This window comes from Polyodon spathula, chromosome 4 (assembly GCF_017654505.1).
Source record: "Polyodon spathula isolate WHYD16114869_AA chromosome 4, ASM1765450v1, whole genome shotgun sequence".
In the NCBI taxonomy this organism is placed as follows: Eukaryota; Metazoa; Chordata; class Actinopteri; order Acipenseriformes; family Polyodontidae; genus Polyodon; species Polyodon spathula.
Window position 1 is genome coordinate 56,432,633 of NC_054537.1, and position 25,730 is coordinate 56,458,362.

At 36.5% G+C, this 25,730-nt stretch overlaps 1 protein-coding gene across 12 annotated transcripts in view; it reads right to left on the reverse strand.

The window, feature by feature from the left end:
• LOC121314654 (adhesion G protein-coupled receptor B1-like) overlaps positions 1 to 25,730 on the reverse strand; it is a 111,042-nt gene that overhangs the window by 21,080 nt on the left and 64,232 nt on the right. For 7 of the 12 annotated variants that reach the window (XM_041248123.1, XM_041248119.1, XM_041248115.1 and 4 more), the window contains 8 exons: positions 21,709 to 21,835; positions 13,396 to 13,499; positions 9,198 to 9,300; positions 8,751 to 8,901; positions 7,386 to 7,455; positions 6,820 to 6,886; positions 6,394 to 6,479; positions 3,264 to 3,362 (listed from right to left, as the gene is read on the reverse strand). In XM_041248123.1, the coding sequence (XP_041104057.1) occupies positions 3,264 to 3,362; positions 6,394 to 6,479; positions 6,820 to 6,886; positions 7,386 to 7,455; positions 8,751 to 8,901; positions 9,198 to 9,300; positions 13,396 to 13,499; positions 21,709 to 21,835 (807 nt within the window). The remainder of the gene's footprint in view (positions 1 to 3,263; positions 3,363 to 6,393; positions 6,480 to 6,819; positions 6,887 to 7,385; positions 7,456 to 8,750; positions 8,902 to 9,197; positions 9,301 to 13,395; positions 13,500 to 21,708; positions 21,836 to 25,730) is intronic. The other 5 variants (XM_041248125.1, XM_041248122.1, XM_041248124.1 and 2 more) reach the window with 1 other exon arrangement.

The window sequence follows — 25,730 nt, forward strand, 5'->3', positions numbered from 1 at the left end:
ACGTTTGTCTAACATAAGGTGTCAGGTTTAGAAACCATACAATGAAATCGCACACACATACATTTATAGTGAATGCCAGCAACAATTGCAACTGTTTAAAACGTTTTCAAAAGTTCTCAACAGATTAATGCAATTGTAAGTGTCACAATTATCGGCAGCTTTAGTACATCTCATTATAATTTTGAGAACCCTCATTCGTACTTTCTCCACCCCCTTTTTGCGAATTTATGCAGGAAAGCCCATAATTACATATTCATCTAAGGTTGAACCGCAAAGAAAAACTGCTGCCGCAAAGCATTCCCTAAAAAGTCACTAACAGCATTGCGCATGTTTAGTACATTTTACCCTAGAGTTCTGACTCGTTTGCAACTGGTTTGCGACTATTGTGACAGGGCAACGCTTAAGTACATCTACCCCTTAGTCTTAAGTGAACTCTATTTTGATGACTTAAACGATCAAAAGGTGCATGCTCTCTAATTTAAGTCCAATGATCCAATTATATTACATTTATTTTTTTGTCCTGGGTTTGGGGAAATTATAAATTCCTGCCATGACCTTATTGAACATGGATTGGCATTTATTTGTATTTGATTAAAACCTTATACAGTATTAATTTGGAGGAAACTTTAAAATCCTACAATGATCTTAATAAACACTGACTGCGATTTGCTTTTACTTGAGTAAAGCACGATCACTAATGTTTGGATTCATTAAAAATAATTACTGCTCCACAATCATAACCTACAGTAATATTCTAAAGCGTTCTAAGATACTGACCAGCATGTCGCCCACTTGAAACAGTCTCAGCTAGAATGTCAGTGTTCTCTGGGTTTTCTTTAAAGAAAACAGTAGGGTTGATAAGCATTCACAAAATCAGCATGGCCAAATGGTGGGCTGGCATGCCTAATGCCTCGCTGAAGGTTTGTTTAGTGTGAACCTTGGGATTTCGGCTATGGGTACCTAATAATTGATTATGGGTTAAGCTCAAAACCCAAACCTGCAGTTTGGTTCCAATCATCAAAGTGCTATTTAAAATTTTGCTGACTTGTTTTCAAAAGACTGCAGGAATCAAGATGTACTTGCTCACCACAGCAGAAATAATGTCATTCAAATACTGCAACCTTATCATAGGAGAATAACATGTGGGTTAGCTTTTTTTCTAAAATGACTAGTAGCAATATAAGTTCTAAAATCATGCCTGTTATAAGCATTTGCAAATTATATATTAAGAGATGTGTTTTTTTTTTCTATGACCCGTGGTCCAGACTACAGTATTGAATAAAGGATAAATATCTGCAAAATAATTTTTTAATAAAAAATTAAAACAATTATAAATATCTGAAGGGACAGTCCTTAAGTGCCAGTAATGGCAGCGAGAAGTGCATTTTTGAAACTGTTGACCAAGACATGCTGTAATCTTCAGAGCCCTTTAGTCACAGCCATGCATTGAGACAAACAATTGTAAATGATTTTTCTAAATTGCTTTGTGTACTTCTATTTCACTGTTTAGAGTTGCGGATACGTTAGAAAGCTTCAGTAGAGTCAGTCCCTTTTATTAGAATATCGGCGTACGAAAGTTGGCTGCCACCACCAAAACTTTTAATTAGCTACAAGTAGAGTCACAGCGGGTTTATGCATTACCAATGAATTAATCCACACTTCATCAATTTAATCTATTTCTTGCCTTATATTAGAGATGCTGACTAGGCTACTGTGTAAGGCTTCCCCACCCCAGCACGGAGAAAGGGCCCGTTTGTAAAGAAGCATGCAAGATCAAGTGGCTTTCCAGTAGAAACATCTTCAATCAAGAAATCAGTTAAATATCATTGAGAAGTGTCCCAGAGAAAGAACAACTGCAGTTTAACTGCAAAGAGAGTGCAGAGTAGTACAACACAGCATAGCAGTACAACATACTGCAGTTAGCTTGCCTTAGAATGTAGAGGTACAAAAGGCACAATTCAATTATAATTAGGGCTTCTGATTTTCGGTTTGTTAAAACCCAATAAAACGCCTCGATATAAAAAAAAAATAAATAATTAATCGGTGGATAGCCGATAAACACCGGAAAAACTGTGGAAATGGTTAATCAATTCATGTTGACTTTACCCTTTTCCCATTAAAACATAAAACCTACTACAATAATAATAATAAATACATTTCCCAGTGCTGCTGGGTAATGTCCTGCCTTCCTGACTTGCATCTATCATCGATTTGTTCTGAATACTTTAAAACCGCCCCAACTACTGAATGACAACTTATTCCTACTTCTACTGATTTAAAATGAGATTACAATCAGGATGGAGGATTTTAGCGGGATTTAAAACTGTATTACAGTTAAGATACAGAGGATTTAAAACAGAATTGTGGCGAAATGTAAAAAAATGTCTACACACAAAAACACTAGAAGAATGTGCCTGTGACCATAGGGATTTCGTTGTGGAATACAGCAAAGGAAAGACGGTACAACTTAAGTGTACAAGTACTGTCGAGTTACTATTATACATATTTTGACAGAAAAAAAAAAAAAAAAAAAAAAAAAAAAAACGCTCAAGCATTTTGGAAAGTAACCAGAAACACTAATTTCATACAGTATATAAAAAATGAAAGCCCCGAAAAGAAAAAGAAAAAAAGATTTACATGAAGCTTGAAAATAGCTAAAAATAAGCATCGAAAAATATAATAAAACCCGAAAAACTGAAGCCCTAATTATAATGCACAGTAGACCCTAAAATGGATGTGATACTTTGAAATTCATTTGTAACAGATTACTTAAATCAGATGAAAATTACGTCACGTTAAATTTAGCTGACCTCTCGTCGAGTGGATATCAACTTGTATCATATAGCACCACATCTTTTCCCATTTAAATTGGCCTAAAGTCTTTACATTGAACACAAAACTCTGCACTGCCATATTCAGTGCAGGGATAATCTGTAGTCTAACCCTGCTACCGTGCTGTTTGTACTCATTGCACATCTTTGCTCACTGCAGTACAACCGAGTTTGCATGTAGGGACAGTGTGGAGACTATTGATAAGCAGATTAAGTTGTAGTTCAAAATAATTTACATACATAGCTCTGCCTTGCAGAAAAGCACGTTTGTGAAACAAACTAAAAGGGAAACCAAAAAAATGTGGAAAAAAGTAGGAAAGACAGGAATTTAAAAAAATGAAATAATAATAATAATAATAATAATAATAATAATAATAATAATAATAATAATAATAATAATAATAATATTTTGAAATAATTAGCAGAACTAACATGGCATTACTGGTGGCTGTGGAGGAAACGTCAGCTGATGAGACTACTCCGCACTTGGCACATTTGAGCGTCATACTGTACAGGGGAACTGTCATCTGACTGAAATTCAAATCAACACACTTAAACACAAAGAGTCGGCCTGCCCAAACACAGCTGTTGCAGTATCCCCTTCCACCACAAGAGCCCCTACTCAGGGTCGCATCTCGCATCTCAAGGGAGGGGGCAGGGCTTGTTTGGAAGGGAGGTTAGCTGGTAGCTAGCTGGATTGGGGAGACAGGCATTGCATTCGGGCACAGTGGCGAGTCTACCGTGGGGTTCCAGTAATGAACTGACATGCTGCTTAGTTCATGTCCCTAGATGTTTGTAGATGTGCCACCGTTTGGGATTGGAGGGAGAGAGGATTTGATCTGACAAGGATAGGTTGTGGGAATACAAAATGCTATGTGATTTTTCAAAGTTGGTAACGAGGGCAGTTTAGAGCAACTTTTAACTTTATTATTTCCTTATCAAATATCATGGTTGTGCTAAACCTTGTCCATCTGGGATTTTAGGTAAAAATTCAAAATGGATGGGTTTGGCATTACCATAATGACTACTGTATAAAACAAAGCCATGCAAAATTGAGAACAATCCTAATGGCATTTTCATTTTACTACCAATATCACATCTACTGTTCATTTGCAAATGTACAAGATTGAACTGAGATGATGAATGCAAGTTACCAAGCTTTGAAAAGCAGTCATCCTAAAGAGTCCCTGGACCAAACAAGTATTTCCTTAAAAAATTAAACAAGGTGACTAATGGTTGTGTACCCATTTGGCAGCAACACCGTTTTTCATTTGTGTCAAACTCATGTGGTACATTACGGTTCTGCAATGTGCTATAGCAAATGGGTACACAATAATGATGCCCCACGCTATCTAGATATTTTATAATAGACTATAATTTATGGATGATGTAGACTGTATATTGCAGTACTTGTCTTTTTAGATCAAAGCATTATTGCTTTGGGTGTTGCACCATTACTCATCCCTACACTGTCCCAAAAGCACTGGAGATCTAGGCCAATGCTGAGCTGAGTATTACTGCAAAACTAAAGCAATAAACAAACGGTTGGACACAGAGTGTTTTAAAAAGAGCATGCTTTCTTAAAGTCAGCTGAGAATTGAATCACTATGAATCACAATCCTTTGCTTGATAAAATCAACAAACAATTGCTAATAAGACTCCAAATGCATAGCAGTTTTTCTCAAATGGCTTTAAGGACCCAGAGTGAGGACCAGTAGTTTAAGTGATTGCAGCATGCAATTTGAATTTGTTGCACATCTCCACAAGATGTTTACTGCAGTCAATGATGGTCTCAAACCCCACCACTCTATCATCACCCCACCCTGCCCCTCACCAACATTAAAATACTTTATCAACCTTTTATACCTGCTTTATACATTATGTAAAATGTACACATAAGGGCATTGCAGAGCCAGTTGTGTAAACTGTAACAGCATTTACATATGCTTTATAACTACACTAAATATAATACTGTTTGTGGGGACACGTTTGCCTAGCATTTCACAACCCCACATTAAAACACTCCTGGTCTTACTAATAATACCTAATCACTCTGTTGGTTATTTAATTTAACTTACTGAGATAACGGATTGTTTAGTATGTATCTTTATCTATCTAAATTTATCTATATATATATATAGGTTATATATATATGATATGATATATATATATATAATATATTATATATATCAAAGTTTGTATCGTCGAACCCTATATATATATATATCGGATATGCATGCTGCTCCATGTTTTTTTTTTTTTTAAATGTTTATTTATTTTTTTTTTTTTTTCTTTTTTTTTTTTTGGGGGGGGGGGGGGTTGGGGCAGTAGCAGTTTACATTTTTTACAAAAAAGAAAAAAAGAAATTAATGATCAAAAACATTTGTGTATATCAAGACGCTGAGGATGGGGGCCCTTATTTTGGTAAGAGGATGCTGCAGAATTTCAACAAAAAGTTTTACACAACAAATGATATTTATCAGAATGACAGTTAAACTGCATCATACTGCAAAGTAAGTTAAACAGCAACTGGATGCAACAGATGTAGAAACCAGTCAGGTTGCTAAGGGATACAGGTGCTATGGTGGGAAACATTACCAGTATACTTCTCGGTCAAGGGTCAACAAGTGGAAACATTTTGCCCTCCATCGTCACACTGAACAATCCACATGGTACCTGTACACTGTTTCAACTGACAACACAATGATTTTTATCATAGCAAGAGATGTTTCCCATCATGGCAGTCTTGGTTATCCTCAATAAAAAAGTAAGTAAATAAATTAAAATGCAAAAAAAAATACATGTATTTATATAACAAGCTACATCTCTCAAAGCACATATGAAAGCAATACAAAATAATACAGATAAATACAATGGATGAGCACAGACTTGGATTATTTGGATCAATAACCAGCAGTCACTTACACATTCCCAGGCTTTAACACTTCTTCCAATTTCACTGGAAATTTTAGTTTGGGTTGCAGTGAAGGGGCTAACTTTGGGTTTTTATTTTTCAAGATGCTTTTATTAGACAATGACTTGGATACATTTAAAAAGGATGCTTATAGAAACAAACCAGATTATTACCACTGGACTCATGTTGCATTGTTTCAATGGGATGACACCTGACAAAGCTTCTATACTCCAGGGGACTCCTAATGATTGGTATCCTGGTCCCATGGTCACTTTAAGAGCTTGTTTCTGTAGCTTGTTCCTTTGTAAATCTGCATCTTTAACTACTGCCTCCCTTACACTCTAACCAGTGATACACACCACTTCCCTACCTCCCAATCCTCAACTGTAACCACTACTGTCTAGAGCCTGTCTCCCAGTCCCTCAGCTCTGACCACCGGGACACTGTTTCCCTCCCTCCCTCCCTCCCAGTCCTCAGGTCAATATATCAGTGTCAAGAGCAATGCTGCCTTCAGTCTAAGATTTAGTTTTAGTCGTGACTAATGACCCTCCCTGACAGTGATACTGAAGCCGCGAGACTGCCATTTGCACACTGCTGACTGGCTGGTTATGGGTCCACTAATGGATGGTATGTATTGATAAGGCATACCCTGCCCGCTCCTTCAGTTTCTTATCTGTTATCCCATCTTTGGAAACAAGTTTGTTAAAAACCAGAATCCCAATAACCATGTTCACCTGTTAAAAGACAGAAATAAGACACTGTGAAACATCACAATCCAGTTTAAGCAGTGCACAATCACCTTTCCACATTTGTAGTACAGTATTTTGCCAATTATACTCCATTTACTGTGAGGTCTGTGGAGTCATGAGCATCTACACATGATGTCAGGCTACTATTTGTATTTTTGCAATTAAAAAATCTTTGGCTTGTGTTGCTAGTGATTGTATGACTTCTGATATTATAATGCGCCTGTTTTGTTCATGCTACCTGTGTTTTGATTTGCTTAGCCATGATTGCCCTAACTGGGAGTGTTGTGCCTTGGAATATTAATGATTTTGAATTGAAATAAAATACCAGAACAACCGCTGCTGCCGGTCCTACAAAAGCATAGAGGAGACCTCCTTCCAGAGAGAGCCAGCAACTACACGGCAAGGGAGGAGAGAAAGCATGAATTAGTGTAGTCTGTGAGAGAGGAGAGGGGGGAGAGAAAAGGAGAAATAAAGAAAGATACAGCAGAGATAGAGAGCAGCTGCAAGGCTAGGAGAGAAACAGTGTGTTACTGTAACTAGAGAGATGAGAGAGGGAGAGGGAGGAGAGACAGCAGCTATACAGCAAGGTATTGGAGGGAGAGAGAGGGAATGAGAGAGATACAGTAAGGGAAAAGAGCTGTGAAGTCCACCAACTTTTCAATTATTTAAAAGAGAAAAATAATTAAACCAGGTTAAGAAGTAATAAGCACACTTAATCCCTTCATCAATATTTTAATGTGGACATCACCCTTAGTAAAAATGGACTTCAATCAACTGGGGAAAATGTGCTATTTATTGGTGACACAACACCACTGACAGAGAAAAATGAGCCTCATATTTTAACCACACATTTTGAATGTTTAAAAGATTCCCTAAGATTCGAATACTCACTAGTTTATGGTGCCATAGCCTTTGGCTTTGGTGAACCCCACAGACACAGCTACTACTAGAGCAGGCAGACCTGAAAAAAGCATGGTGTACTTCTGTTAAAAATGGAACCTGTAACTTTAAGAACCACAAAAGGCTAAACCCCTCCAATGAGATTGTGGCTCAATGCCTCTACGTTCTTCCACAGCTGTTTTATTAGTGTTGCATTGTGTCCAGAACACAAGCCATATAATTTAGAGACCCGGAGAACATCTTTGTGATAAGAATATTGGGAGGAAGGTAGGCTAGGGGTGAGGTGCTGCTGGGAGTTGTGAATTAAATGACACCCTGTTCTCCTGTGTTCTTTCTCTCTTACCGTTGCCAGGAATGTGCTGCTGGACTGTGAGTTGGTGAATCTTTCCTTATTACCCCCTGTCTAGGCTGGCATTTGAAAGATTTACCTATCAGAATAATCTTCCCCACCCACATAGACTACAGTGTTGGTATGCTGACTGAAAATGCTGTTGTTTCCATTTCTCTACAAAGTGAGTAACTGGCAATTACTAACCTCGGCCCCACTGTGTTTTTCCAAAAGTCAGAACACAGTTTGGTACACAAGGTGCAGTTCAGTAGCCAACTCCTGTTATATGTTTATCACAGTGACTTAACTGGTTGTTGATATGACAGTACAGTCTAACCAGCTTAGGTGCATAACCTATTTCACAGTCTTTCCATACATCTACACGTAATTTCTGCCAACTTGAAAATTGAACAAAAACCATTAGCAAAAAAAAAAAAGCCTTTGTTTCCATTTTTACATCCATTTTAGTGCGGGAATATATTGAAAGCATTCACGTTCCAGTGCCTTTCTACGTCAGTTCACAATGCACATGTGATGTTAACTGTGTAGAAAGTACCATCACTATAAAGTAAAAAGGGAATATACACTTACAATATTACAGTTAAACAGGGTAAATGTAATGATACAGCACTGGTATTGGGTTTTGGAATTGAATACACTTAGGCAGGATATAAACTTATACAATATACACATGTGCAGTAGACTGTATCTTCACATTAGCTGAATGGGACTGCTGACAAAATAAACTATACATTACCCTGAAGAAAGTAACTCCTTACCACCCTGAATAAAATTATTTTTACGTAATTGTGACCTACAGCTATTGTGGGGTAGCTTCTGTTTGGATCTGTAACTTTGTAATTCCAGAAGATGCTGAAGCTCTTTTGCAGAAACAAATGGTGCAGTTGAGCTGCAGTTTTGAGTTTAGAATTGAATACCAAAAGTTCAAGGCTAAATCATTTTGTTGTAGTTCCTAAACTAGATTAATACATTCTGCCTGCAATGCATATTTAATTGAGGACACTCACCCCAGCCCAGACACAGAAAACGCTTGCGGATGATGCGATTGCGCAGCCTGCCTGTGACAGCCATGTAGGACTGCCAGGCCTCCGTCAACACCCAGCAGAACGAAGACAAGAAGAAGAAGTGCAGGAATGCTGCCACCAGGGTGCAGACCACCTGAGGGATCATATATAGGACATCAGCATGTGTAAGCCAGCTGTACATGCATGAAAACTGAAAATCTAGTTCTTATTTTAAAGAACATCGGGGGTTTTAATATGTGTTATGGATGAAACCCAAAGCTGACCACATATCCTACACTCTGGGAAATTTCATTCAGAATCTTTAAATTATTTTACCACTATAGGAGGCCAGCTCTAGTGGAAATGAGATGTGGCATCTCAGAAGATCTATCATTTACAAATATTACAAAAATATTTCTGAACATGAAAGCACTCCATCACTTTCTGTACCTTGTTCCTGGTCTGTGTTTGTCCAATCAGAATGAGGACATTAGAGGAGATGATTGACAGGCAGAAGTTGATTAAGATGACGGATCGCTCTGAACGAATGTACCTGAATAAAAACAAGAAAGAAAAAAATAATAATTACGAGATGGTTGAAGAAAACTTGATGAAAGTGCCAGCCAACAAAGCTGTTCCAGGGAGCAAGGCGCTGACAAGTATGGGATCACTTAAGCTGACAGAGGAAGTGAAATACTCTTGACAGCACTGTAACAGTACAATGTTTACATGGCTTAAGAAAGAGGGATATAAGAGAACATGGACCTGATCTGCACTTCCTAGACTGTGGGTCACAAGACTGGCCAACTGAGATGTACACATGAAACATCATTACAGCAGAACAAAAGGAATAGTAGAACTAGAAATTTGGAGAAAAGGGAGGCACAATTATTTATACTTAAATATTGGATTTTTTAAATGCAAATCCTAGTTAGAATTTAAAAAGCGTTTGCAACAGTTGAAGAATGATGTAAGGCGATGTGTAACATTAAAGTTCACCAGCTTGTTCTCACTGCAAGGAATAATATCAAAATGCTGTGTTTCCAGCTTGTTAACTGCCCTCAAGATACTAAAAATGATCTTTTGATAGTTGAATATTCACCTTCAGGGCAGATCTCTGTTTGTATGGTGTATGACATATTAATATTAATATAAATATTAATTTAGTCCTGAGTATACATATGTGAAGTGTCTCGAAAGACATCTATAAAATAATTATTTATACTACATCTCAAAGACTTGTTTCTAGTTATTCTAAAAAAAAAAAAAAAAAAGCAAACGTGGTTATTGCATTTCTTTCTTTAAAATTCTCTTGACGCCAGGCACATAAGCATTCGAGATTTGTATTATTTTTTTCAATGCAGTTCACCGCATTTGCAAGTGCATCTGAGGGAATAAAACAGGTGATACACACTTTTGATTTACAATGCAGTCGCACAATAATTTGAACTCAATAACAATACAATGCAGGATAAAATCCAGAACAAACACATGCAAAAGAACTGGTTAACACATAATGCTAACTGATATATCTATTTACATTGAGAAACTCAGGTGATCTAAATGCTGGATCTAAAAATTGGGCCATTACTGTTTTACAGTAGTTACAAAAATCAACGCTAGGGAGTTTTGGCTGTATTTAGACTGTACCCTGTTTCCAAATATTGAATTATCTGTACCACTTTGGTTTCTTAATGAAATAAATAAACACCTGTTTTAAAACCAAGTCATTAAGCAGTAGCAGATGGATTTAATCTGAGAAACAACTTCATTCCTAGTCCTGACCCGCTCGTTATACCTGGGGACATACAATAACAAGGCTGAGTTAAAGCAACTGCAGCTGCAGGGGTAAGGTATCCAGGATGAAAGGGGTTTAGCCCCTTACTGTAAGAGTGATACCACACAATGTTCTCTAGTGTATTTTAGGGAACAAAAATAGAGAAAATCTTTGGAGTCACAAAACAATATGTACAATAAGCAGGTTCCGATACATGTATCACAGCACATGTTATGGTTCTGATGGGCTACTTGCATGAAGTATAAAAAGATCAAATGATGGTCTTTTTTTTAAAATTCATACCAACTATATCATAAACGTATTATTTATTCAAGAGCCATTTGGTGAACTACAATAAGCTATGTTGGGCTTTTGGTCTTGTATTACAATACAAACGTACATACCTCTATTAAGATACGAGAAAGAAAGTACACTGATACAAAATGAATCGTTACTCCCCTATTGCTTTTTTAAATGATGACCCTAATTTGGGCCTTTCTGAATGACAGTGCCAGTTGCACAGATGTGCAAGAGATTCATAGTGCTACACTAACATCACCTAAACAAAATAACAGGCTTCCATTATCTCTCAATTATAGAAAGCGAACACTGTTGTGCATGTCACTTCCCAGCCTAAATGACAAGAGGTCCTTTCTGAATACAAAACACTTATTTTTCAGGAGACACAGATAAACACATAATTAAAAGAAAAGTCCCAGAACTTGTAAGACCAAGATAAAGTCATGGTGCCAGAAAAATATACTGACACACACATATACTGTGCAAACACAGAAACACAAGGAGAATCAGAAATCATTTCACAAACAGCATATTTGACACTATTCTACATCGTGTCAAGAGTTCTAGAGTTCTCCTACCTTCAGTTCCTAGAGGGGTACTAGAGTTCACTTGCAAACGAACTAAAATGTTGCAATTTTGCATCGATTGGTTTCACATCAGAAGATCTCAAACTAACTGCATTACTGCAAGAGAGTTCAAGTTCGCCTTCTCGACTAGAATTGCACCAGAATGTGTTTAATTTGACATTGCACTTTTTTAAGTGAATCTGACCGCTTGGATTTGTGCACATGACCAAAACGATATCTTCCTGTTAATGTCCAGATGTGTTCATTACTAAACTTGCAGTGTTCCGCCTGTGCAAGGCTTGCGATATTAGTGCCAAGTATGGTAGTACATTTTGATTATTCAACATCTGCTGGTAGAATCTCGACTTTTTTTCTTTTTTTTTTTTTGGTCGGCTGTTACATTGCAAGTGGAATTATCCTGAAATCGGTGAGTTGTAAGCAGTCCCTATCAATCCTTGTTTATCAGCCTTTCTTGCCTCAATATGCCATGGCAGAAAAAAATGAGCAAAATGAGCACTGGAAACAATGTTATTCTCTGATGTATTTAGTTTAACAAATTTTGTGTATTAAACTATACTTATTTAGCAATGATATGTTTTTTTAGTTTCTTAAGTTTCATGCTAGAGTACTGTAAAGATTACAGGTAAATTATTTAAGTTAAGACAGGGGGTGCCAATACTTCAAACTTCAAACACATTCGGTTCGGTTTCTGTTGCACTGTGAATTCCAACGCGATTGCTTTCACACTGGCTGACTTGGAAGGTGAATCCTAGTCCTCTTCTTTGGTGCAAAACTAGTATTTTTGATGTTTCACAACTACACACCTGCACAAACTAACCAAACTGAGGTGTTAACTGAACTCTAGGGTGAACTAGGTGTGAAAGGCCCCCAAATCTACCCGCAACCAAACCACGCCTCAGTCTTGAGAGCTCATGAATATGCATGACAGTGGCAATTTCTTTGTATTTTATCTTTATTTTTAATTATATCTTTGTTGTATTGTTTTACTGTATTTTGCTTTATATTGTACTGTTTGCAGGTTTTTTTTGTGTGGGGGGGGTGGGGGGGGGGTGTGGGTGGTGGGGGGGGTGGGGGTGGGGGGGTGCATTTTTATTTTTTTGCGGTAAATAGTGAGACCCTGGGCAGTTACAAAGCGCTTCCTCCATTTTCTCCTGATGAAAATGCAGCCAAAACAGTTAATCATTAGACAGTTTTAGACTGATGTATTTTTTTCTTTGTTATTTTTTGTGCATTTTCATTTGCAAGTGAACTGTGGCATTAGGGCCTTATCAAGCACTATATTCTGCAACTTCTGGATACTGTTTTAATTCTGGAAACTACGTCGTTGTAGTGTTGTGTGTTTTTTTTTTTTAACTTTTCCTATATTGCATTACATTTTACATTGTATTCAATTCAGTGCGTGGGTAACATTTTGATTTAAATGTTACTTTTGGGTCTTTAACAGGGAATATTACACACTGCTACAATACGTATCAGATTTAAAAGTATGTTCTGTATTACAATTCACGAGTCGTCACTTTTGCCAAGTGATATTTTCATTATCGCATCGTTCTGAATTAAAATAGTTCTGTTGAAAATATAGTACTGTACCAACACCACCAATACAGTACATCTAAATAGAAGCCTACTTATTTTAAAAGTCTTTTCAGATGTCTTTTTGATACTGTATCATTTTTGTGTTCCCTGAAAAACGGACAAGGGCTGGAATGGGCCAAAATGAAATCAGATATGCGTCACTGAAGAATGAAAATTTTATAGGGTTGGATATGTGAGTGCCTACTGTACAAGTCACTTACTAGATTAAATGACAACCATTTGGACCATTATTTTTATTTGAAGACATTGAAAAAGACTTCTAGTTGAAATGTGTGTTACTGAATCTATCAAGCTTCTTCAGCATGTGATTTGTTGGGAGCAGGTTGTACAGTGGTGTTCTGTTCTTGATAGAACAGGTCAGCAAGAAGCAGAAGGGCTGGAGACTTACCTCCAGACAGACACATAGATGATGATGAGCAGGAGCAGAGTGAGTGAGGAGACCCCACAACCAACGATCAGGGTAACAGAGGGCATGAGGACCTTGTCCATGTTCTGGTAGAGAGAAGGAATACAGAAAGTGAGGAATGACAGCAGGCTGCCTTATTATTAAATGTCAAAGATTGTGGAAACGTTTTGTTACTCTGGGATGAATATGTTTTTTTTTTTCAATTCTTTCAACATTTAAACAAATATTTGTTGATGTTGAAATTAACTGAAAAGGAAAGGTATAATACAGACTTTTGCAGAATATGAATATGTCATTTTTTCAAACAAAATAGTTTTGTAATTCTGGTGCACATTTAATTTAAACTTTATCTCATATATAAGACTAATACAGTAATAAATCATTCAAAGATTAAAAAAAAAAATCTTTAGGTACCTGTTTACAGTACATAACAATTACCGCATCCCTTTTGAAACCATGCACTAACTAACTGCCTGTGTTAAGATACCAATTAATTAATTTGCTCATGGCATTGATAATGTTCAGCATTCAACACATTCTGTCCAGCAAGACTGTTTTCTTCATATAATTTGTGTTATCACGCTTGAACTGAACAAGTATGGAGAAAATGTCAATAGGCCAATCTAAAGACCTGGAAGAACACAAACACCATGTTGAAGATGTTAGTGCCCCAACCGTCTCAGAAATGTTTATCATGTTTTCTGTTTTGATTTGATTAACCAGTTTCCCAACTCTTCGTTTCTCCTTTCTGGTCTCCATGGTGACCCTTAAGTATATCAAACTCAATTGCTACCAGATAATTGCATAGCCTTGCATTTTAACTGAAAAATGAAGTACACATCTTAAGAAAATGCATTACGAATAACTTCCTGGAGACTACTTGTTTTGGTTAATTGCATAAATCTGTTGGGAAATGTGCTAAGCAATTCATGATAAAAATAGTGCAAGTACTACACACATAATAACTCTAAGAAAACTAGTCCCGTAACCATAAACAAAGAACTCAGGCTGTGTTTTCTCACAAATTTACATTTAATATAGGAGGCTAGAAATCCCAAGTAGAAGGCAGAGGGGTATGGGGGTCCTCCCCCAGCACGGGTGCAAATGGCAACACCCCCCACCGAAAACAAATTACAGGGTTTTGCAGGGGTCTAAATCCTGCATATCCTGGGCCTAGTAACAGGGACCCAAAATTTGAAATAAGTGTATAGATTTGTTCATTTGTTTATTATTTTAGGCGTTGAGATTTAGAGAGCATGTAAAAGTTACTTGTGTCTATGAAAAGTAATTAACAAATAATGTATTTATATTAGACTATAGAAATATTGTCTTAGCACACTGTAAATTTTTGCAAGTGTTTGGTTTTGCAATAATTACACACAGAAAAAAGTGGTGAAAGAAAGACAGAACCAGACACCAATGAAACAGATACATTGTATTTCAGGCACAAAAACAAACAATTTCACATTATATAGATACCATAATACCAAGTGAGACAAAAGAAAAAAATGTGAAGCAATTTCTAAATTAAAGATAAGAAGCAGTGTTAATTGGTAGTACATTTTAATACAGAAAAGGTAAGCCATAATGTGTATTTAGTTTTTCATTTTTTCATGTATTCTATTTTTTCCTTTGTATTTTATACAAAAAAAACTAAAAAAAAAACAAGATACAAAAATGCTCTTACGAGAACTGCGATTTCAAACACTGTTAGATTTTATGTTTTTCAGAAGTTAGCTTCTGTCGCATTTTCTGTAAACATTAAATCAACTTCTACAGTAAGTTGCAGTATTTTTTTTTTCATTTCAGATTTTTTTTTAAATTCTGCTAACTGTTGCTTGATTAAAATAAATACAAATAACAATATATAATGTATTGGGGTTTACTTAAACAACATAGCTTGAAAGTAAAAGTCCAGTGCTTAAATATCAAGTTATAGGTATATGAAGTGGCAAAACATGGAAACTAAAACTGAAAATCACTTTGATGTACAAATTCCACTTAAAAATTACTTATTAACATAGATTGTATACACTCTATTTAAGACTTTTAATGTAATACTTTTGTAGCTCAATTTTGCTAGAACGCATCACCACTCGCCACAAGAGGCACTCAGATTGATGAGACAACTACACAACTGTTGAGTGCGTAGGAATAAAAAAGTTTCAAAGTGAAAGCAAACGCAGAGTTAACTCATTCATTAATGTCTACATTTTTATACTGTGTATCTATATTTGCATCATGCCTTTCAGTACCAGCCCTTCCCATCGCTTTTTATTATTATTTTATTTTTCTGACGCACAGTAGACAGTGTCACAACAGTGCGTTTATACCCAAGCATCAGTTACCTTTCCTGGGTAAAAAAAAAAAAAAAAAAAGGACTTTATACTAAGCATTACATTTAGCGTGAAAATACCCTCCCTCCCCCCACTGTTGCTATAACATATACTCACTGTATTTTGTACACTTCGAGTAAAAAATACAATCTTACATAGAAAACGTAGGTTGTTTGTTTTTTAAAAACATGTTATACAATGTCATAACTCTGCTCTACGGTTACTGTCTCAGGTATGTGATTGTACAGTTCGGCCTTCATCACCAACATCGCTTGTGCTCAAAACTGATTGGTCCATTCATGGTGTCCATGGAAACATAAGCTCAGAAAAGAAAAATGTTATACCTTGTTTCCATAGTCAAGACAACTTGAGTGCACTCAAGTGCTCCAGGTTTAGCCTGAATTTTCCAATACTCGAGTTGAGGCGCAACGGGAGTTGGCTAAAAAAAATAGTGTTTCTAAGGTTTCTTGAGTTACTCGAGTTATTACGTGAGCTGGACAAGGTTCACTCATGTTATCGCAAGAGGCGGCCAGATAGTAACCAGATTACTATATCATCGTTATTGACATTGCAACATTGTTATTAACAAACACGGCAATAGATACTTTTCCAGAAAATGTCTTGTGATATTGGATTGTGTCCTAAAATCGCATCTAATCTGTCATAATAGCAGAATGTTTTGAGATTGTTTCCGCCTTTGTTACTGTGGTCCTTGATTTTTCTGTATTCAATTAAAAAATTTTAATTTTTTCCCTACATTGCAGTGCATTCCTACTCTCACCCATAGAAAGTAGAACCTGACTTATATTTTGAAACACTTTTTGATTTCAAAAAGATCCTTGATGCTGACTTTGAATGACCCGATCTCCCCAAAAAGTAAACAGTGATAACGTTTCATCATGAGTCCACGTTGCATAATGTGCTGTCATGTTAAATCGTTTTTGTTTGTTTTTTTTGTTTGTTTTTTTACGGAGTTAAATTACAGGTAAGCTGTTATTTAGTTTTTTCTAACCGTAATTTGCAACTGACACTGGCTTTCATAGAGATTGTTGCTAAGACACGGGGTTCCATGATTAGGGATGTATTTTCTGCTCTACCAGAATTAATTTGGGCCAGCCTGCAAAGTGAAATGGTACCAAAGAATTCGGGTACACGCCCGAATTGGAGGCCAACTTGAGTTTTACAAAAACATGGAAACATAGCATTGGGGAGCAATTAGGGAGTGTACTCAAGTTGGCTTGACTATGGAAACAAGGTATTTTACTCGACTTACATATATAATGAATTGTGGAAATTTGCCGCTATTTAACTAACAAAATAAACATTTTGAATACATTTCACTGGAACATACGAGCAATATAAAAAATAGTTTTTTTTTTCTTTCTTTTTAAAATAACTATTTTAGGCGGCTCAACTGGCAAAGTAGACAGCAAATGAGATAGAAATGCTTTCTATTCCATATAAAAAGTTTACCACAGTAAATGTGAACAGCAATTTTGCAGTTTTCTTCATCGTTTTCACAAGGTTCTTGCATTTACCACTGATTACATATTTTGTCATGTATTTTAATATTGTGGCATGCACGGGTGAGGGCAGCAGTAGGGCTGGTAGGTGACATAATTACACACAAAGACATAAGCCAGATATAAGAGCCTTGCAAAGTAGCCAGCTCTTTTGTACAGCGCTATCAGCGCTACGCTTTAGTGCGAGAGGTCCTGGGTTCGCACCCGGCCTCCGCCTGTGTGTGGATTGCCTCGTCCTGTGTGATGCACCTGCCTGCGTTAACCAAGATTGCTACAAAATGTTTTACCTTACTTCTCTGGGCTTTGCAGTGCTTACATGTGCTTTATCATGCTTTCACTATGTTTTATTACCCTTTGTTATATTTTTACAACAGGAAACTTTTATAAGGGTATTGCTCACTGGGTAATTCAATATGGTGACAAGATTAACCATTGAACATCACAGACATCCTTGTCACTATGCTAAAACATTTCTCATTCTCATTTCTCTTTATCTTCCATGACGAAATGCAAACTAAAAGAACACCAAATAAAGTATCTACACGTTTTAGAACAGTAAACAGGGACCAGGGAGTATATGGTTTCGATTTGTTAATCTGGCCATTATTTTGAACTTTTCCAAAGCACTGAAGAATCAACAGCATGAATAATAAAATAAAATGTTGTCACAGTGGTAAACTCTCCTGTTTGTTTAAAATGGTAGATTTTTCTGCAATGACTCAGTGGAGTTAGTTCACTAGTGGTGTATAAAAAATGATGGTACTCTTCAGTTAAAAACAGTATGAGGAAATCAATCAATGAAACAAGTAAGAAAATTAATATTTCTAGTTTGTTAGACCGCACAGGCTAAGCAATCGTGAACATGTACATAACGGGTTTGCTCTGGTAATCAAACAGGAACGGGTTCTGAAAGACGCCTGTCTGCCAGCTGTACTGTAGCTAAGCAACATGAACATCTCGAGTTTTCTGAAGGAAGGTGCATGCAGCAAAAAATCTGTGTATGACATCAAAGAAGAATTAGCGGGTACTTGATTGAAGTCTTTACAATCTTAAGAGTTGACAAAATGAACCCTGACCAATGCACCACAGAAATCAGAGGACCAGGGGTCACAGTTGGATTCATTTAATTACACAGAAAAGTGGTGAGGGTATGCAATGTGCTACCTAGTCATGTCGTTGAGGAAGAATTACAAGGATCCTTTAAAACCCAACTCGACAAAGTTCTGAGATCAATCAGCAACTAAGACCAATTAGAGTTGGATTCATCAGAACTCAATTTTCAGTGCCGCCCACATTTGGCAACTCTTTCCCAATGAAGCCACTTTGTGACAGGTGTGGCACGGGCTCGAACCTCAAAGATGCAGCATCACAGAGCAGGAAGCCGAGCAAACCAAGCAGACAAGAAAGATAGCTTACCCTAGGGTTTAAACAGGGAGGCTCTTTAGTGGATGATATAGAATTATTGCTACACTTCCTTAACTTCATTCTGGTCCACTGATTCAGAAAAGAGTAGCAGTAGCACGCGCTGACGAAAAGAGCTCCACTTTACAAGCCATCCCCCCACCACTGACCCTTGTTTTACTGCGAGTGCTCCGAGGGGCTCGCTAATCTAGCACTCAGAGGTCTAGCGTCAAGCAGCAATGTCAGGCCCTGCTCGGCAGATAATTGGTTTAGTTTATAGTCTGCCTGCCTCCAGTTTTGATTCGTATGCAACACCAACTTAATTACATTCATTTGATTAACCTGTGCTACTTTAATCACATAGAAAGAAGTGAGGCTATTGAAAAGTGCGCGGAACTGGGACACAGGAGATGTAGACCATCTTTAACAATCTTTTTTGGAGTACTGTGTAAAAAAGAATGAAACATGGGTAATACAGCATGATTTGTGTATATTAGATAAGCTTAAAATGTATGAAAATGAAACGCTTTGGACATGGTAGCAAAAACAACAATTAGAAAAAAGCTTGGTTGTAGATTTGGAGTTTAAGAGGGATTGCTAACATTTTAATGTCAGTGAAATGTGGTATTCTTTTCTAGCTATATGAAATGTAATACACAAAGGTTTTGAAATTGTTGTTTTAATCACCTTTACGGTGCAGTGTAAAGGTTCTTTTTCAGAACATTGCATGTCTTCATAAAACAGGCACACAAGTGCACCAATTTGTGGCTATGGGATACTAGCTGGTATGCAGGGTTAGAAAGTCCCGCTCGCCTGCGGCAAATAAAATCTGATGAGGACTAGTTGATGTCTGCGTCTCAGTAGTCCTCTGGGCGAGTACTTAAAACAAATCTACACAGACTCTCACGTTCATGGTCTTGCATTAAAAAATGCAGGAAAGTCATTTTTTTTTAACAGGGTGTAGCAGTGGTGAATAAGCACTCATAATACTTACAAAACAGTCAATCGGAACTAAAACCTCCCTTATTCTACCCTGCAATATAAACCTCACTTAATGACGTCTTACATCCCCTCTGCTCGGGATGCAAAGTTTATTGCGCGTTTGAATTTACTGAAACATGTTGCATCTTTGTAGTAAGTGTAAAGTCATTTTACAAAAATGTAAAGATTTATACTGGGTTGCGACCCCCTACAACAAAAGAAAAACAAATGTCCGGTTTTGAAAAAATTTAAAGTTGGTAACCGTAGGTTTGAGTGTTGTTTGACTGGTTAGTCAAGTGGATTCATTGGCCATTTAAAAAAATATATACATTATGAAAGACCATGGAACTTGTGAGATGCTTGATAAATAGAATATCTGAATGTATTTGATGAGCATAAGAATTCAAGGATTCTGTAATGTGGACTGTTAGGGTTAGCTCAGAAACTAAAAACTGATGGCGCCCCCTAAAAGCAGCCACACACAACACAACAATAAAAACACAGCCAAGACAAAGCATTACTGCAGCACCTGAAGTGTGTGTGGAGACAGTGATTGGCAACAGGATAGTAGGTATTTGCTCTGATTAAGGCCCTTCACTGACTGAACATAAATATTTAGAATAAGTGTTCCTTATTCTGTTTTTGGTAAACAGTCGTTAGATTGAATATTAATTGTTAACAAAAAAAAGCCAAACTAAAGGAAGTTCTGACTTTACAAATCAACATAATTGGTCAGCAGAGTGAGGGTCCAAAGGGAAAGGGGTTTCATAACTAAACTGTGACCCTGCAAAATATGGAAATGTCAGACACCTGTCCTGTTTGAATACAACTCTAAAAATAATTATTATGCCTTCAAAGGGATTTTGTGTTCAAATCAGGGAAAGCTTCACTATTATAAAAGGCTGTTTTTTGTGTGCCTTTATTATTACAGGATTGATACAGCAAGTAAAATAATGTTATAGGACTTAACACTATACTGGAGTCCAAATTATGTAATGATCCTTGTTGCCTCACTTGCTGGTCAGGTGGTGGTGTTGGGGGGAGAGGTGAAGTTGTTTTTTGTTTCTTTTCTTTCAACTAACTCGACCAGCCAGCACAAAAGGCCTCTTAGTAAATAGGGTATTCTGTAGCTTTAAGAGCTTCCAGTGCAGATGTTGTTTCCAAGGCAACCCATGAACAAAATGTATTAGGGGCAGTTTCCATTCTAATAATAACCACTCTTCCTCAATGAAAATTCTGCACAAAGGCGCTACCATGAATACAGAAATAAAGACCAGTAGACTTTTTTTTCTTCCAAATGCTTGAAAATGTGTGCAATCCCTTGACAGTGATTCATTGCATTTAATTTCAATTCTATATGATTAATACATCAGAGAAATTAATTGTAACCAGTGTACTTATGTTATACAAATATAACTACCGGTATACACAAAAACAAGAATGATCCCAACAGACAAACGTCTACTAACGCGTTGAAAGTGCATTTTCTGCACAAATAAATACACGGTACATGAAAGAACCTAAAATAATTTAATTAATACACATGGGATGACAAAAATAACGTTGCCAGTATGAATGCAATAAAACGTAGCAAAGCTGTACGTTATTTGACAAGTATGTGTACTACGATTATATCAATAGTTCTAATATATGCACATTAACCATATTTTCATCATCAACACCACCAGTATAACCATGCTTTTTATTTAATTTTTTTAAAGATATAATTGTAGATATTGCAGGAGCAAAAAGAAAAATCATACATACATACTGCAAATTAAACCGTTTACTGTGTTACATTTTTTTTTTTTTCAAATCAAAAAACGGTATATTCCCAGACAGTAAATACATGAAGGGTAATAAATAAATAAATAAACAATAAAATAAAATAAAAAAATAAATAAAAAAACACGCCTTAAAAGAATGGATGAGAGATCTCAGAGATTGAGTACAAAATGATCTGTTGATATAGATTCTTCGTGATGGTTATGTTCTCCTTTTTTAATACACTAAATATACCTTTGTGTTTATGAAAATGTAGGTGTTAAACTTACCATATCAGGATTTAGCCGTGCTAAAATGGCGAAGGTGGAGAGTCTGTCACAGACACATTTGGTTCTGAACGAATTAACAGGGATCGCTCTGCAGCCTCTGGTAGACCAGGCTCCAAGCGGTGAGGTGCTAGACAGGGAGAGAGAAGAGAAAACAGCTCAGCATTACTTGACAAGGGCATTGGGCAGAAACCCCCTAAATTAGATCACGCCAAAATGTTTGCAACGTGCACGATTAACCAAACCACTACGTTTATTAAAATACTGTATTGATTATTTTATTTTATTTATTTATTTTGAGACAAACTTCCAAAAAAAAAATACAGTAAGCTCACACTAAAGGTACCAGCGCAGACTGTAATAAAAACAAACAAACAAAAAATCATTGGTAAAACGTAGATATACACAGAACGCATGCATGATGTACATACTAATATGTACTTTAACTGAAGTTTCACTGAATATGAAATGCAGTAACAAAGCAAGTTTTAAAAAAATTAAATAAATAAAAAATCTCGCTTTGTTCTGCACTTAAAAAGTAAAATGGAGGGGCATCAGAAATTACAGAAATGTGATATTTAAATTAGCAACCTTAAGTAGGGACATAACTTCGAAAAGTTTAAAATTAAACTGTTTAGGAATGTTTCCCGGTCTCCAAAGCCAGGGACGTTTTTAACATAAAATAATTGTATTGAAACACATAGGAAAAAACGACTGCATTTCAGAGAGAAATCCCACCTTTTTAATTAGGTTTAGTATGCAGAACAGAACATGAAGACAACATGGAAACGCCTCTGTCATACTCTCAGCGCTGTCACACAGCCCCAAGCAACCAGTTCTGCTCAATACCCTGAGGTTGAGGACGTTTTGCTTTTAGGTTTAAAAACGTAAGAAAATGTCTGTACATAGGACTACTATGAGCCACAAAGCTGAGAAATTAGCAGAGCAGCTGAGACATGCAGATTTCAGTGCAGTTCATTTGCAATGTATACTTTTTAAAGGTTCACTTAAAACTGTATTTTCAATAAAATACACAGTACTTTTTAAATGTGTAATACTTTTCATTGTACTGTAATTGAAATGGGATTTTAGTGTTACTGTAACTTAAAATAAAAGCTCAACAGAATGCATTTGGCTTAGATTCCTGATAATAATAATTACTGATAAGACAGGGGTGTAAATTTGACAAATGGCACCAGATTCTAGCACCAGGGTCCCTCATATAGTGCCAGCAACATTCAAATTTGGCACCAGTAGACATGTTTGAATTATTTAGCAACCATAGATGATGATAGCTTATCATTGGTCTGGACTACTCACATGACCCACCCACACTCATCCACATAAACACTAGAGAAGGTTCCTGTTGTGTGGGATGTTGTGAGGCAGATTTGATAATTTAGCACCAGTAAGCTCTCTGGAGTCATCTTAAATCAGTCATGAAATATTAAATGTCACATATAATGGCACTCTCCTATCTAAATGCAGTATTTCATTTTACTAATAAATTCAATTTCATCTGAGGTTTAAAGGCAACTGACTTTTTTTTTTATTTTTCAAGATAAAGCTTTTAAAAATGGTGAGCGGATGCATACTTCAGGACCTTATCATTAAGACAATATTTTTTCATTTTTATCACAGATTTCACAATTTCTGTGTACTGTACCCATTACTGAATAATATGTAGTTCCGGGTGAAAATTCCTATTTCTGAAAGAATAATGGAAACATGCATATTTTCTTTCACATAAAAATAAATACAGCAAGCATTTGCCTTATTAATACACAACCTGTTACACTGCATTTAGGAACCTGGCAGATTGAGAACAGCAGAACTCAATTCACATATGGCATCTGCACCAGGAAAGCAGTCTGTAAAATATTACTCTAATATCAAACTGGGGCAACTGAAACTGGACATTACACAAAGGTCACAGTACATGTGCCACCCTTTTGTATAATTACCTATATAAATACATTCACCACTGCATATGATGTAGATCTTTGTAGGGTAACTGGTTCCTCAGTCTATATTAACCCTATGTTCAATTCTTCCAGCACTTTGTGCATACAGGCATTTGAATATATCTGTGTTACAGGATAACTTGTGTGGTGATGCTTGTTTAATGGACACAAGGCAGTACGTGCGGGCAAATGAAACGGTGGCTGTGCTCAGGTATTTATTTTAAAATCGTAAACACTTTTAAATAACAAAACAAAATAAAACAGCACGATGGCCAAAATAACAACCAACCAACCAACCAAGCAATGAGTAGCTTTCAGGGAAGTAGGTAGCAGTCGTTTAGTGTGTCTAGTCGTGTTTTGTTTAGCTCTCTGTCTAGTCGTGTATCACTCAGCTCCACTCTAACAGCGAAAGCTGACGTGCCCTTTATATATGCAGCCATCTCCAAATAAACAAACCATTCAATTAATCTGGAGATGGCTACATGTGCAGAAGTTTAATAAATCCGCGTGGCTGTCAGCTAATTCAACACGTAATGTCGGATGACATTTCCGCCCATCCAATTTATACAATAATAAGTGCTTTTCATATATAATACATAATAAATCATAATAATAACAACACAGGGTCTAGAATATTAGAATATATATATATATATATATATATATATATATATATAATATATATAGTATATCGATATATATATATATATATATATATGCGCACCCCCCCACAATCTGTTATTGAAGTAAAAATATTATCATGGTGTCCCATACATATTACACTGGAATTATTATGACAAGCCACAGTAAAACTTTTATAAATAAACAGAATATCTCCCTACCTCTCCAGCACAGTGATAGACACAGTAGAGGTAACAAAACACTTTTTTTTTTTAAAAAAGCTTTATCTTGTAAAATAAAAAGTCAGTTGCCTTTAAACCTCAGATGAATTAGAATTTATTAGTAAAATGAAATACTGCATTTAGATAGGAGAGTGCAAGTCATATGAGACATTTAATATTTCATGACTGATTTAAGATGATAGCGGTTTGAAACGGGATTGTTCGTACACAGAGGTGTCCTAAAGTTAAGTGGGAGTTCGATTCGGAGGATTGCTTTATTGTGCAGCCCTCTGATTAAATGCAACTCCTCTGTTGCTGTGGCTGGACACTCCAGGAAACAAGACAGGCTTATTGAAAGAGAATTTCCCAATAAAACCTTATTTATTTATTTTTTTTCCCATGTTCTATTATTTAGAATACACAGGAGCATATGTCACTTGATCCTAAAGCATGACATTTCAAACTGCAATTGCAGCCTGGCTGGAGCACATGCAGTAAAGGCATGTGACAGCGGGAGTACCCCATGGGTAATAAACCCAAGCATCATTCACTGATCTTGGGCTCTCTGTTAGCCAGGATTTAAACGCGCCATTTAGCAGAGCACGTCCCCCATTCCCACCTCTCCACATGCCTCTTGTTTGTTGCACTCTTCATCTCTGACTGAGAAAAGGCTCTCAAAAGAGCTCAGATGAGAAAATGATCTCTGCCATTCTCATCCTTTGCCACTCATTGAACTTGTACACCCAGCCAGGACAGACATTAGGGTGTTCTAACGGCGTGCTTGAAAGAATCCTTACATCAGCTAGGAGATGATTTCACTTCTCCCGAGATCATTGTGGAGTTTAAGATCTGTTTTGCATATGCATTTTGTTAATCTTGAGAGGGCATTAGACATGCACACATTTTTAAACACATTAATACCTGGCAAGTAACAAAAGGAAAGAAAAAACACCAATTACAATTCTTAAGCAGAAACGACTTCAAACTGCAAGCTCCTAAATTAAACGTGTTGAGTTGTTTATTTCTGGTACGGCAACTTTATTGGGATAGTTTTTTTTTTTCTTGCTATAATTGTGCTTATACAAATTGTGTTAAAGAGCTTGAACTTGAGCTTGAGTGCGGTTATTAAGAAGATTTGTTGCTTTTTATATATTGTACAGTATAAGTGTTGCAGTACATTTAGTTGGAGAGTTGTCAGTCTGCACTTACATATTCAATT